The 14,972-nt window shown below is 44.8% G+C and overlaps 1 protein-coding gene across 7 annotated transcripts in view; it reads right to left on the bottom strand.

Annotated features, from left to right (window-relative positions):
* Positions 1-14,972, bottom strand: part of EIF4G1 (eukaryotic translation initiation factor 4 gamma 1) — a 148,859-nt gene that overhangs the window by 83,726 nt on the left and 50,161 nt on the right. For all 7 annotated transcript variants that reach the window (XM_070945894.1, XM_070945899.1, XM_070945898.1 and 4 more), the window contains one exon: positions 4,441-4,541. In XM_070945894.1, the coding sequence (XP_070801995.1) occupies positions 4,441-4,541 (101 nt within the window). The remainder of the gene's footprint in view (positions 1-4,440; positions 4,542-14,972) is intronic.

Below are 14,972 nucleotides of genomic sequence, written 5' to 3'. Positions count from 1 at the left end.
GCATTTAACGTGCCTGTGGTTCTCTTGCAGATGCGAAGACATAAACAGGAGCTACTGCAGAACACAGGAATTTAGCTCCAGCATTTAAATCCTGGTTCTTTTTTCTTCCCTTACACCAGTGTTTCTCAACCTTGTCCACTTGAAGATGTGAGGACTTCAACTCCCAGAATTCCCCAGCCAGCATCGCTGGCTGGGGAATTCTGGGAGTTGAAGTCCTCACATCTTCAAGTGGACGAGGTTGAGAAACACTGCCTTACACAGTAAAGGACTTGCTGCTTCTTCCTCAACTGTAGATGCTGAAACCGCTCGCAGAGTGTTTGGTTAAAGGCAGTGATGGGCTGCTGCCAGTTCGGGCGAACCGGTAGTTCCGATGATCAGCTGGCTCCGCCCACCCACCCACCGCTGCCCTATCCTGTCCTATATTTCCTTCTTTCTGGCTCAGCTGATTCGTGCAGCGCAACTGATTTCCATGCCTCCGCTGATCTACTTAGCGGGGCTGCCTTTAGAAGATAAGCAGCCGAGCTTCAAATTGCTGTATTTTGAACGCTGTATGCGAGCGCGTTACACGTTGTTAAACCAGTTGCAGCCCACCACTGGTTAAAGACACACCTTGTTTTACAATATTTACTTGTAGCTATGTAGGCTTCAGGCCTCCCAGCCCCAAGCTGTTAACTTGATCCTTCCTGATCACATTCACTCAACTCATAAACCATCTCCTAGCTAGCAAAACCTCCTTCTGGTCTGGACTAAACGTCAGTTAAGGAGAAGCTTCCTAATAGTGAGAACAATTAACCAGTGGAACAGATTGCCTCCAGAAGGTCAGGGGTGTCAAACTCAAGGCCCAGGGCCCAGATCCGGCCTTCGGGATGCTCAGATTTGGCCAGTGGGGCCACTCTGGAAACAGCAAAGGACCAGTCTGCGGTGCCATTGCCAGCAAAAATGGGAGCTCCATTTTCCCTGGCAGAGGGTTGCAGGAGGCCATCGCAGCCAAAAACGGAGCTCAGGACCCCGTTTTCAATGTCAAAGCGCTCGGCCACCACCGGCGCCCCTGACACGAGTGACATTCTTGCTAAGGAATTCTGGGAGTTGAAGTCCACAGATCTTAAAAGTTGATGAAATTGAAGAATATCTCTGTAAGAGGCCAGCTGAAGTTTTGTTGAGCTGAAATATTTTGAACTTGATCTTCTCACAGGCAAAATAGGGTTTTTTTTTGCCAGCGAGGCATAATTTTTTTCGGAACATTGTTTTTAGAGAATCCAATTTGTCAACAAACCCCAATAGAAACCACTGCATGATATTGGTCCCAGGAGCAATTTTTTTTTTTTTACAAAAGCTGTTGAGAAGTCTAGGCTACGGCTCACTTGAAAATGAAGATGTGAGTTTTGCACTTTTAACAACAGGAATCACAGACTACAATAAATGTCTATGGAGATTCTCAGCCCTCCAGGTCCTGGTTGTCCCAAAGGGGCTTTTTCAGGAGGCAACTGGACTTCCTTGGTTTTTTTTTTCTTTTGAAGACGTTTCACTTCTCATCCAAGAAGCTTCTTCAGCTCTGACTGGATGGTGGGGAATGGAAGGGTTTATATTCCTTGCAGACAGCTGGTCATTTGCATCCTTTTAGAGGGTCGTTGAGGCCACTTGGAGGTTTATCTATGTCCTCAGGGTCACCTGAGTGCTGCAAATGGGCGTGGAGCCTTCTGGGCTGCAGGATGTTTTTCTGCCCTATGTCCTCTCACTGTTGAACACGAACGCAGACTGTTGGGGAGGAGTCTGTGTTGTCTGCATCTCAAACTGAAACGCAAACGGTTCCTGTAGTCTGCAATTTTTTTTTCCTGGAAATCCGTTCATACTCCCACACCATTAGAAGGGTGTTTATCCTAAAGGGCATAGTCTGCAAGGAATATAAATCCTTCCATTCCCCACCATCCAGTCAGAGCTGAAGAAGCCTCTTGGATGAGAAGTGAAACATCTTCAGAAGAAAAAACAAGGAAGTCCAGTTGCCTCTTGAAAAAGCACCTTTGGGACAACTACAATAAATGTATCGCTAGGCAATGCTGTGGAGTATCCAACTTCATGCTACAGTAGTGGCCAAAATTGTGGAAACCTTTCGGGGAAAGTGTATTTTCTAAAACTAGCTAATAACACCATTTTTTTCTTTTTGAGTAGTACCATAAAATTATATATCAATGGAAAGATAATTTAATCAAGAATGTAATGCAGTAACTTTTATGAAGGATTTGCTATTAGAGTGGCAGTTACAGTATAAAGGAGAAAAGTGAAACACGTAGAAAAAACAAGATATACAAAAATGATCATCATGTCAGTTAATACTTTAAACCTATTTTTTCAAGCAAGCCGGGCTGGCTTAAGAAGAAATTTTTAAATGTTTTAAATGTTTTAATTGGTAGTGAGTTTTAATTGGGCCAAATTTATATATCTTCTAAGTGTTTTTTAATATTTGTATTGCATGTTTTTTTAATTCTGGCTGTACACCGCCCTGAGTCCTCAGGGAGAAGGGCGGTATAGAAATTCAATAATAAATAAATAAATAAATACTTAGTTGGGTAACCTTTAGCATGAATTACAGCCTTACAACGTCTTCCCATGGAGTGAACGAAGTCTTTTCGTTCTGCAGCGGTTATAATGTGAAACCAAGATTGAAGGATTGCTTCTATTAACTAGGTTTTATTGCTAGGTCACTTTTGACTAACAAGTTTCTTTAGTCAGCTCCATAGATTTTCAATTGGGTTAAGGTCTGGGCTATTCCCAGCAGTGGAATATGATTATCTTGAAACTCCAAAAAAAAAAAAAAAAAAGTGGTGTTATTAGCCATCAAACCTCAAAAATACACTTTTCCCAAAAGGTTTCCACAATTTTGGCCACTCCTCTATGTCCATCTTCTTAGGTACCTCTGAACAATTTCTCCCACCCCAATCTACCTTCATTGGATAGCCGTGAGAAAATTAAGGCAGAATCTCAATTAAACCACCTTGAGCTAAGAAAGTTAAATATAAACCTTAGTACAGGTAGTCTTTGACTTACGACCACAACTGAACCCAAAATTTCTGTTGTTAAGGGAAACACGAGTGATTTTGCCCCATTTTACGACCTTGCTTGCCGCAGTCGTTAAGTGAATCACTGCAGTTGTTAAATTAGTCACATAGTTGTTAAATGAATCTGACTCCCCCATTGACTTTGACCCCCAGGACACTGCGACCGTCATAAATATTGCCAATTGCCAAGCGTCTGAATTTGGATCACGCGACCATGGGGATGCTGCAACGGCCATAAGTATGAAAAAGGGTCATAACTCAATTTTTTCAGTAACGTCGTAACTCTGAACAGTCGCTAAAACAAGTGTTGTAACTTGAGACTATCTGTACTAATAAGCTCTGAATCACAACCACTGGAACCCGAATATAGAGATATTTAATACAAATATCAAAACAACTGAATTTTGCAAGTAAACAAGCAAGCTCAGAGAGCACCAAGGACCCCTCATTTTAACCCTGAGCTACAAATATTCTCCTTTATTGGTACAACTGAATTTTAAATGACAGCCTGACGTTTCTAGGAACTTGGCAACCAGAAGGTCTGAAACCTTCTGAGATCATTTTGTCTCTTTTAGTATTGATGTTGTTGTCAATTTGAAAACACTATTTTAAAATATTGATAAAAGTATTTGTTTTGAAAGCAGGGTATAAATAGTATAAATAAAACAATAAACAACAGGAAGTGATGTAATGTAAGATAAAGGTAAAGGCTGGGAACGTGAGACAGGCGAACAAACTAAATTAAGACCCTGAATACTGTGTTTCCCCATAAATAAGACCCTGTCTTATTTTCTTTTGGGCTCCAAAATAAGCACTAGGGCAGGGGTGGGCAACTGTGGCCCTTTTACAACCTGTGGACTTCAACTCCCAGAATTCCTGATACAGCCAAGCTGTATCAGGAATTCTGGGAGTTGAAGTCCACAGGTTGTAAAAGGGCCACAGTTGCCCACCCCTGTGCTAGGGCTTATTTTCAGGGGATGTCTTATTTTTTCCCCTCATGTAGTTTAAGAGTACATGGGAGACCCACTTCGTCTGCTGCCCCCCATGTCTCGCACCAGCTTACCTCAGGGCCACCACAGCCAGGCCACCAAACCCCCCCGCCATACCTGCCTCGCTTCCCTGAGGTAAGCCGGTGCAGGGCGTGTGGGGAAACTCCACCCCTCGCCGCGCCTCATGGGCGCAGCACCACAACTAGATAGAAGGGCGGCCGGCTGGTTGTGCAGGCGTTTAAGTAGGGCTTATTTGGGGGGGATAGGGCTTATATTAGGCACACAAGCAAAAAAATGTGGTAGGGCTTATTTTTGGGATAGGTCTTATTTTCAGGGAAACACGGTAATGGCTATTTTATTGTCCCACCCAGGCAACTCCCCCCCCCCCCTTTTCTTACTGTCTTGCGCTCTCGCTTTGGCGGGACCGGTGGTTGAGGATTCATCATGACTTGGGAAGTTGGGAATTGTTGCACGTTCTGCGCAGGATAATATGCACCAGCTGAAGGAGAAAAGGAGAAATTTGAGTTATTGCAGTCATATCATACAGGTAGTCCTCAACGTACGACCACAATTGAGCGCAAAATTTTATGTTGCTGAGTGAGAAATCTGTTAAGTGTGTTTTGGTCCCATTTTATGACTTTTCTTGCCACGTTAGTTAAGCAAATCACTGCAATTGTTAAATTAGTAACCTGGTTTTTCAATAAATCTGGTTTCCCCACTGTCTTTCCTTGTCAGGGGATCACATGACCAAGGAACATTGCATCCGTCATAAATGTGAGTCAGTGGTCAAGCAACCAAAGGTAGGCTGGACTTTTGAGTTTCTAGCATCTCTAAAGTGTTCAAACTTTGTACAGATAGTCCTCAAGTTATGACCACAAGCGAGCCTGAAATTTATGTTGGTAGGCGAAATGTTTGTTAAGGGAGCTTTGCCCCATTTTGCGACTTTTCTTGCCAGAGTTGTTAAGTGAATCATTCCGTTTGTTAATTTGGTAACATGGTTGTTAAGTGAATCTGGATTTCCCCATGGACTTTGCTTGTCAGAAGGGCGCAAAAGGTGATCACGTAACCCTGAAGCACTGCAACATCATAAATATGTCACTTCCCAAATGTCCAAATTTTGATCACGTGACACCCCCCCCCCCAGGGATGCTGTAATGGTCATAAGTGTGAAAAGTAGTGACGTCACTTTTTGAGTGCTGTTGTTAACTTTGAACGGTCACTACATGAACTGTTGTAAGTCGAGGATTACCTGTACACACATGTGCAGTGCAAACTCTCTCACGTAGCCTACAGGTAATCCTCGATTTACAACTACAATTGAGGCCAGAATTACCATTGCTAAAGGAAGCGGATTGTTGAGTCACATCAGATTTTACCACCTTTTAACCATGCTTGTTAAACAAATTACTATAGTTGCTAAGTGGACTGTGCAGTTGTTAAGCGAAGCTGGCTTTGATTGTTGAAAGTTGGCTGGGAAGGTCACTCATGGTAATCACATGACTCCAGGATGCTGCAATGATTGAAAATACTGTGTTTCCCCAAAAATAAGACTGGGTCTTATATTAATTTTTGCTCCAAAAGATGCATAAGGGCTTATTTTTTTTGATTAGGTCTTATTTTCAGGGAAATACAGTATTAAATGCATCCATGTGGCTGACTGTATTTACTGGGGTTTATTTTGGGGGTAGGGCTTATATTACAAGCATCCTGAAAAATCATGCTAGGGCTTATTTTCCAGTTTGGGTCTTATTTTCGGGGACTTTGATCAGGTGATGGTTGGCTCCAGCACCTAGATTTTGATCAGGTGATGGTTGACTGATCGTAAGTAACTTTTTTCAGTCCTGTTTAACCGTCACTAAACCAATTTTGTAACTGTAAGACAAACCACTGTCTGTTCGGTCTCCCATACAAGACAAAGAGTTGACTTCCCGAGACTCTCAAAAATTACTTTTCTTTCGGTGGCTAAAGTCTCTCCACATTGCCAAATTTCACATGATCTTCGGCAAGCATGCCAAAATCATGCATGATTACAAAGGGCAATATCTTTCAGCTATTTTGAAACAAATGGGACAAATGCACCTCTATAGCACGATGCAAAATTGTGTGATTATCCCTGCATAAGTTGACAACTTTTGCCTATACCAAGGGTCAGATCCCTTCCAATTCTGTTACTATTACCTGATGTTGGAAGAGTTAGCGGTAAAAGGAAACCCAGGCCATCAAAGACCATGGTGGCTGGACACTTTTCAGATCTGACACCAGCCAAAGCAGAGAACAACTCAAAGGAAGTAGTGCAAGATCAGAAGATGTAGAGCAGGGGTGTTAAAACTCCATTTGATTGAGGGCTGCATCAGGGTTGTGTTTGACCTGGGGGGGGGGGGGCCGCGGTGGGCATGGCCATCTTGACATCTCTTGTGCCAGGGGCACCTTTGGTGGCCCGGGCACTCTACCAGCGAAAACAGACTCCCGAGCTCCGTTTTCAACTGCAACGGCCTCCTGCAACCCTCTGCCAGGGAAAACGGAGCTCGGGAGGACCACGTGTGGCCCTCGTGAGCTGTTTTCCCTGGCAGAGGCACCACGGGCTGGTCCTTCGCCATTTCCAATCTAAGCACTCCACGGGCTGCATCCGGCCCCCGGGCCCTGAGTTTGACACCCCTGCTGTAGAGAGACCTGGCCTAAAGAATGACCAAGAGTCATCACTGGAGGCTTTTAAGAAGAGACTGGATAGTCATTTGTCTGAAATGGGATAGGGTCTCCTGCTTGAGCAAGGGGCTGGACTAGAAGACCTCCAAGGTCCCTTCCAGCTCTATTCTGATGCTGAATGGATACCCTCCTCCTCCTCCTCCTCTTCATTATGAGAAAACTGACAGAATTAGAACAGGAAGCAGCTCTGGGAATGTATTCATTTATTTGTATCCCACCTGTATTATTATTATTATTATTTATTATTTTACAAACCTTTATTATTTTTACAAATAACTCAAAGGCCACAAATATATCCAACATCCCTTCCTCCTCCTCCTATTTTCCCCCACAACAACCACTCCTAAGAGGTGAGTTGGACTGAGGGAGAATGACTTGGCCAAAGTTGCCCAGCTGGCTTCCATGCCTAAGGACTAGAATTCACGGTCCCCCTGCCTTCCAGCCTGGTGCCTTAAACCATTAGACCAAACGGCACACAAGAACCCTAACCTGTTCAGAAACCTCCTCGGTGCCTTTGGAAATTTCGGATTGCAATTCTCATATTCTCATCCACTGATCATGTTGGCTAGAGTAGGGGTCAGCAACCTGCGGCTCTGGAGCCGCCTGTGGCTCTTTCACCCCTCTGCTGCGGCTCCCTGTCACTCAAAGTAGGCGTCACAAACGCCAATGTGCGACACCCCCGGCACGCGATTTATTGAGCCCCTGGTAGGCCAACCATGGATAAATCCAAGAAAAGAAAAGTTTCAGAAGAAAACAGAACATTTAATTCAACTACATATGCTAATTTTGTGGCCACTCAAGAAATAATCAGGCACAGGAAGGGTTTTGTGACTCCCGGTGTTGTGTTTTCTGTGGGAAATGGGTCCAAATGGCTCTTTGAGTGTTTAAGGGTGCAGACCCCTGAGCTAGGGGATGGTGGGCCTTGTGATCAAGCAACCTACCTAATCTTGCCATTGCTGTCATCTCAAGAGCAACGTAATCTCTTGGAAGGCTTTAGATCTGGAGGAACAGCTCTTTGAAATCACCCAGTCTTCCTCCTACATTATCATATTATGAGTTATCCAAGCCTCCCTATATATAATAATAATACAAGTAAAATTCTGCTTTTCGGATTGGTGGAAACCACTTAAAAACCTGTAGGGAAGATCACATATACAGTCACAGCTTTCCTCCGTGTTTGTTTCCCCCCTGGCTGGCATCTACTGGCGTCCTGATTTTTAATCGGAGAAATCATGTAGTGAAACTGATAAAAATCAGCCTTCCACCCCAATTGCAGCTTGACTCCATTCAAGCCATGGATCCTTATGCTGTGGCTGAACCTTCCATTCATTCGTTACACATTTTTTTAAAAAAAATATGTAATTTCTTCCTCTGCTCTCAACTTGGCAACAGCAAAAAATAAATTCAGGTGGTCCTCGACTTACAACCGTTTAATGACCCTTCGAAGTTACAATGTCACCGAAACAAGTGACTTAGGACCGTGTTTCACACTTCCGACCGTTGCAGCAGCCCCATGGCCACGTGATCAAAATTCAGATGCTTGGCAACTGACTCATATTTATGACGGCTGCAGTGTCCCAGGGTCACGTGATTGCCTTTTGCCACCTTCTGACATGCAAAGTCAACAGGGAAGCCAGATTCACTTAAGAACCGTGTTACTAATTTAACAACTGTGGCAAGAAAGGTCGTAGAATGGGGCAAAACTCAATAAATATTTACTGATCACTTAGCAACAGAGATTTGGGGCTCAATTGTGGTCATAAGTCGAAGACTACCTGTACACTGGGCCATCCAGCTCTAGCGTAACCTGAAAAGCATCGAGGGGAGCTAATGTGAAAGCACACCTCAGCCAAATTTCTTCCAGGTACGAGAGATGTAGCAAAACATCTGAAGAAAATTAGGCTTTGGGCAAGAAGAAAAGCTAATATGTATTTCCACAGCTGTTCTATCACATCTCTTGGCTGTAAATGAGGAAAACAATGGAAAGTCAGAGATATCCTGAAGATGGACAGCCAATAAATTTTATAAATAAATACCGTATTTTTCGGACTATAAGATGCACTTTTTTGTCTCCCAAAAGGGGGCGAAAATGTCTGTGTGTCTTATAGACCGAATGGTGCCGAAGCCCCACCCACTTGCCGGCTGTTTTTTTTTTGCCTTTGCATGGCCCGATTTTGGGCCTTTTTCCACAAAAAAAAAAAAAGGGCCACAAAAAGCCTCAAAAATGGGCTGAAAAAAGCCTCAAAAACAGGCAGAAAAAAATAGGGGGGAAAGGCCTGAAAAAAGGCCCGAAAATGGGGCGTGCAGAGACCAAAAACCTTTTTTTGTTGTTTTCCTCTTCTAAATTTAGGGACGTCTTATAGTCCGAAAAGTACAGTAGATAAAAATGGAAGTTAACATTTCAGTCTGGTTGACTTCCAGAATGGGAGTGAACAGAACAGGACATATAAAAAAGAACTTGAATGAGAAAGCTCAGATATAGTGACCTGTAGTAAACGAATAACAGAATAATAGAATTGGAAGGGACCTTGGAGGTCTTCTATTCCAGCCCGCCAGCTCAAGCAGGAGACCCTATGCCATTTCAGACAAGTGGCTGTCTAGTCTCTTCTTAAAAAGCTCCAATAATGGAATACCCACAACTTCTGGTGGCAAGCTGTTCCTCTGGTTAATTGTTTTCCCTGTCAGGGAAATTTCTCCTTAGTTCTAGGTTGCTTCTCTCCTTGATTAGTTTCCATCCATTGCTTCTTGTCCTGCCTTCAGGTGCTTTGGAGAATAGCTTGACTCCCTTCTTCTTTGAATGAACGAATGAAGGTTACCACAAAACTATATAATGCTTTGATCACAAGGCGGCCATGAAATGAGGCAGGTTAGATAAAGGAACACCTAGCTCCTCAATGGAGGCATTAGGCGATCTTGTGGCTTTATTATTTATTTATTTATTTATTTATTTATTTATTTATTTATTTATTTATTTATTTATTTATTTATTTATTTATTTAATTCAATTTGTATCCCGCCCTTCTCCTAGTGGACTCAGGGCGGTGCACAGCCAGAACTAAAACACATACCAATACAAAATTTAAATTTTTTAAAAGAATTATATGACTTTGGCCCAAAATTTAAAACATTGAGACTAAAACCCATTTGACAATTTAAAAGGCTAAAAAAGGCTAAAAAGGGGGGGGGGGGTTCACGCCAGCCCTGCTTGATGGAAAAGAAAAGTTTTCAGGGCACGGCGAAAGACCCGGAGATCCGATATCCTTCGTATCTCCGGGGGCAAATCGTTCCAGAGGGCAGGAGCTGCCACAGAGAAGGCCCTCCCCCTGGGGGTCGCCAGCCGACATTGCCTGGCTGACGGCACCCTGAGGAGTCCCTCTCTGTGGGCGCGTACTAGTCGGTGGGAGGCTATCGGCGGCAGAAGGCGGTCATGCAAATACCCAGGTCCAAACAGGGTAAAGATGTGCCTAAATTCTCAGCAGCGCATTTATCTGATTTGCCTTTATCAATGGCAGGCATCTTGAGAGGACTTCCAGTGTTTGGCTTACAACACCCACAATTCCTTGTCATCGGCCCCGTGGAGTAGAGCTGTCCAAAAAAAAAAAAACAGTTATGATATATCTGGCTGCCTATTCCAATCTGCCATCTTTCCATGCGTTTTTCTATCGTAAGGGCTGCCCGATGACGTTCGTATGATTTCTCCACCTTTCCAAAAAAAATAAAATTTGGAAAGACAAGAGCAACGGCAGGACAGGGGGAAAAATCATTTCGACATATGCGCAATATTGGAAAGAAAAAAGAATACCACTGGAACAGCATTTGATTTGGAAAATTTTAGAATGCGCTGAGATGCCCCCACAGAGAAAGCTCTCCCCCTGGGGGCCACCAGCCGGCATTGTCTGGCCGACGGCACCCTGAGGAGGCCCTCTCTGTGGGAGCGTACTGGTCGGTGTTGCCTTGTGACTATGGCAATATATGCTCTAGTTTATACCTGGATCTTCAGGAATTTGAAATTAAGCCGCTCTTTTAGTTTCTGCTTAGAAAGCAGAGATATTAGAAGGTTGTTAGTTTGTTTTTTTTTAAAAAGAAGACACTGCATGAAAACCCTGTATAAGAAGCTTTCTGGGCATCTCCCTTGTTGTTCAGATATTTGCCACCCGGTGCTCCGATTGCTACTGCAATTCCTCAGCCGCCGCAACTCCTCAGTTCTTGGAAAAAGAAAGACTACGGGTTGGGGGGGGGACGACTCCTCCAAGCTGCTGCACTGACTGGTCGAGCCTGTTTCGAGCACATGGAGGCAGCAACCCGGGCTCTTCTGCTGAGTCATTTGGCCTAATAAACTTTATGGGTGGGGAGGGAGTGCGGTAGCACATACCGATGACGGCCATCTCGGGATGCTGCAGCAGGCTCAGCCAAGCCATCGGGGCCACCTCGGCTGCCATTGTGGTGGGGACGAGCTTTATTTATTATTTATTTATTGGTTTGATTTATATGCCGCCCTTCTCCGGAGACTCAGGGCGGCTTACAATGCGTTAATCAATAGCCTTCATACTTTTGTATGCTTAGTAGGGCTTTCGCCCCCCCCCCCCAAAGCGGTGTTCTTTTTTATACAAAGTCAGCTTATTGCTCCCACAAACTGGGTCCTCATTTTGTCAACCTGAGCTTGTCGTTTGAAGGCAGGGGTTCCCCAAACCCTGGGGCTGCAGCCCACTACCAGGCCACAGCCTGTTCAAAACTGGGCCATGGAAGAGACGGGCGAGGAGTGCGCATGTGAGGCTCCATTCATTCAGGCGAGTCGAGGGCGCTTGCAAAGCTCCACATCGCACGCGAGCACAGGTGCCCTCTGCTTGCGCGAGGGGGGAGCTTCACGCGCACGTACATGCCGGCCGCTTACTCGCAAAGCTCCATTAGCATGAGCGGAACGTACACGCACGCGCACCGCTCACACAAATTTCAGAATCAGAATAGAGCTGGAAGGGACCTTGGAGGTCTTCTAGTCCAGCCCCCTGCTCAAGCAGGAGACCCTATCCCATTTCAGACAAATGACTCCAGTCTCTTCTTAAAAGCTTCCAGTGATGAAGTATTCACAACTTCTGAAGGCAACTTGTGTTCCATTGGTTAATTGTCCTCACTGTTAGCCATTTTCCCCAAGTGCCATGGTCATTTCTCTTTCCAGGCCTTATCGCCATTCATAACCAGTACAGGTAGTCCTTGACTTACAACAGTTCATTTAGTGACTGTTTAAGGTTACAACGGCACTGAAAAAAGTGACTTATGACCATTTTTCATGCTTACCACCATTCCAGCATCGCCTTGGTCACATGATCAAAAGTCAGATCATGCCCCAACACTGGAAGTTTTTAAGAAGATGTTGGATAAACCATTTGTCTGAAGTGGTGTAGGGTTTCCTGCCTAAGCAGGGGGTTGGACTAGAAGACCTCCAAGGTCCCTTCCAACTCTGTTAGTCTAATTCTAGATGTTTGACAACTGACTCATCTTTAGGACCGTTGCCGTGTCCCAGGGTCATGTGATCCCTTTTGTGACCTTCTGACGAGCAAAGTCAACAGGAAAACCAGATTTGCTTATCAACCGTGTTACTAGCCCACCAAATGCAGGGATCCTCTTAACCATAATAGAGCTGTGTGCGCTTGTAACTTACGATCCACCCAGCCCCGTTCCGGGCCGCCAAGATGCAAAGATTTGGAGACCGCTGCTTTAAAGAGCTGGATGGAGATGAGAAAAGTCCACCAAATTCACCTTCTCCTGCCTAGCTGGGATTACCACCCCCCCCCCCCAACCGTCTTGCTCTGCCAATCTTAAAAAGTACCCAGTACGCTGCCATAGAGAGGGGATTCTCAGGGTGCCGTCAACCAAACAGTGTCGACTGGCGGCCCCCAGGGGGAGAGCCTTTTCTGTGGGGGCACCCACCATCTGGAACGAGCTCCCCCCAGAGATACAGAAGATCCCGGATCTGCGCACTTTCTGCCGTGCCCTCAAAACATTCCTGTTTCAGCAGGCCAGCCTGGCCTAACTTTCCCTTTATATTGCTTTTTTGATTTTATTTTAAACTGGGATGTCTTGAATTATCTAGGACCAGAGTGTTTAGTATATTTTAATTGGTTTTTTATTAACGTTTGTATTACATGTACTTTTATCGTTCGCTGTTCACCGCCCTGAGTCCCTTAGGAATAGGGTGGTATATAAATTTAATAAATAAATAAATAAATAAATAAATAAATAAATAAATAAATAAATAAATAAATAAATAAATAAATAGAGACCTGGGAACCATCTCAGGATTCCAAAAGAAGAAAAACAAAAAGCCTGCGACTCTTGTTATGAAAGACCCCACTGGTAAAAACCCTTGTTAAGTCCAAGGCGAAGAGGCCCACGTCAAGCAATTACAGCCCTCTTGCTGGCAATACAGCTGGCCACCAAAGGGCCAAACTTACCTACCTTTCGGTAAGGGGTGCAAACTGACGCTTCCCCCCCCCACTGTCGGATTAGTAAATAAACAAGGTCCTGCAGAAATGTGGGTGGGACAGGGGCCTCCTCGGCTCACATTTCTGAGCCTGCAGGAGCTGCTGGGCCAGCTCCAGGCTAAATATAGGAAGAGCTGTCAGTGAGCATGTGAGGATCATGTGGGGAGAAGAATCCGAACGGCAAACAAGTCAGGAACCAAGGAGTGTCGGAGAAATGATCAGGTCCAGGGGCAGGTGAGGAACAGTGCAAATTCAAAGGGCAACCATTCCCAATAGGCCAGTTCCTGCTCCGAGAATGCATGTGTGTTCGTTGACCCTCAAAACAGCTCCTAACAAGAGATTAAAGGTGTAACTTGGATCAGGAGTTGTCCATAATCCCTCCTTTGGATTCTCGTCTACCGTAGCTCGGACAAGTGAGCCAGGGCTAAAGTCTGCTCAGCAGCTACTGGTTGGTCGGTTAAACATTAAACTAGTCCCACCAGAAAGAAAGGAAGAAAAGAAGGAAGGGGGAGAAGAGGCCCCTGGACAGGATGACAAGAGTTTTCCATCTTTTCTGATTAAATGTGATTCAGGAAAGAGTCTCCCTGCAAACACATTTGGGAAAGTCGGGTGATCAAAATCCAAGACGGCTTGGCGACTGGCATGTATTTATGTCAGTTGGACTGTTCCGGCAGTTAGGTGATCACGATTGATGTCTTTACCTAGCCAGCTTCTGACAAGCAAAGTCAATGGAATATAGAATAACAGTCTGGAAGGGACCGTGGAGGTCTTCTACTCCAACCCCCTGCTCAAGCAAGAAGACCCTATACCAGTGGTTATCAACCTGTGGGTCGGGACCCCTTTGGGGGTCGAACGACCCTTTCACAGGGGTCACCTAAGACCATCAGAAAACACATATTTTCAATGGTCTTAGGAACAATTTTATGGTTGGGGGTCACCACACCATGAGGAACTGTATTAAAGGGTCGTGGCCTTAGGAAGGTTGAGAACCACTGCCCTATACCATTTCAAACAAATGGTTGTCCAGTCTCTTTTTTAAAACTTCCAGTGTTGGAGCATTCACTACTTCTGGAAGCAAATTTTCCATTGATCAATTGTTCTAAATGTCAGGAAATTTCTCCTTATTTCTAGGTTGCTTCTCTCCTTGATTAGTTTCCACCCATTGCTTCTTCTCCTGCCTTCAAGTGCTTTGGAGAATAGGTTGACCCCCTCCTCTTTGTGGCAGCCTCTCAGATACTGGAAGACTGCTATCCTGTCTCCCCTAGTCCTTCTTTTCACCAAACTAGACATACCTAATTCCAGCAACCGTTCTTCATATGTTTTTAGCCACATCATCTTCGGTGTCCTTCTCTGCACTCTATTTCCAGAGTCTCAACATCTTTTTTTACATCATGGAGAAGAAGCCAGAGTCCCTTAACAACCATGTTACAAATTTAATCACTGCAGTGATTCACTTAACGACTGTAGCAAAAATGGTCGTAAAACGGTGCAAAACTCACTTATCAAATGTTTCACTTAGCCACAGAAATTTTGGGCTCAACCGTGGTCGTTAAGTCGAGGGCTAACTGTACTTTATGTGTCAGGAACAAGGCTAAGCCTTGTTCAGGTTCGCCTGATTTGCCAGTTGTGCCCCTTTCTGGATCGGGACTCCTTACACACAGTCACTCAGGCACTCGTCACTTCCCGCCTGGACTACTGCAATGCTCTCTACATGGGGCTCCCCTTGAGGAGCACCCGGAGGCTCCAAC

Source organism: Pituophis catenifer, unplaced genomic scaffold (assembly GCF_029215685.1).
Source record: "Pituophis catenifer annectens isolate HBS135680 unplaced genomic scaffold, rPitCat1.0.hap2 SCAF_6, whole genome shotgun sequence".
NCBI classification, from domain to species: domain Eukaryota; kingdom Metazoa; phylum Chordata; class Lepidosauria; order Squamata; family Colubridae; genus Pituophis; species Pituophis catenifer.
The sequence above is the reverse complement of the archived record's forward strand: the minus strand, read 5'-3'. Positions and strand labels throughout refer to the sequence as shown.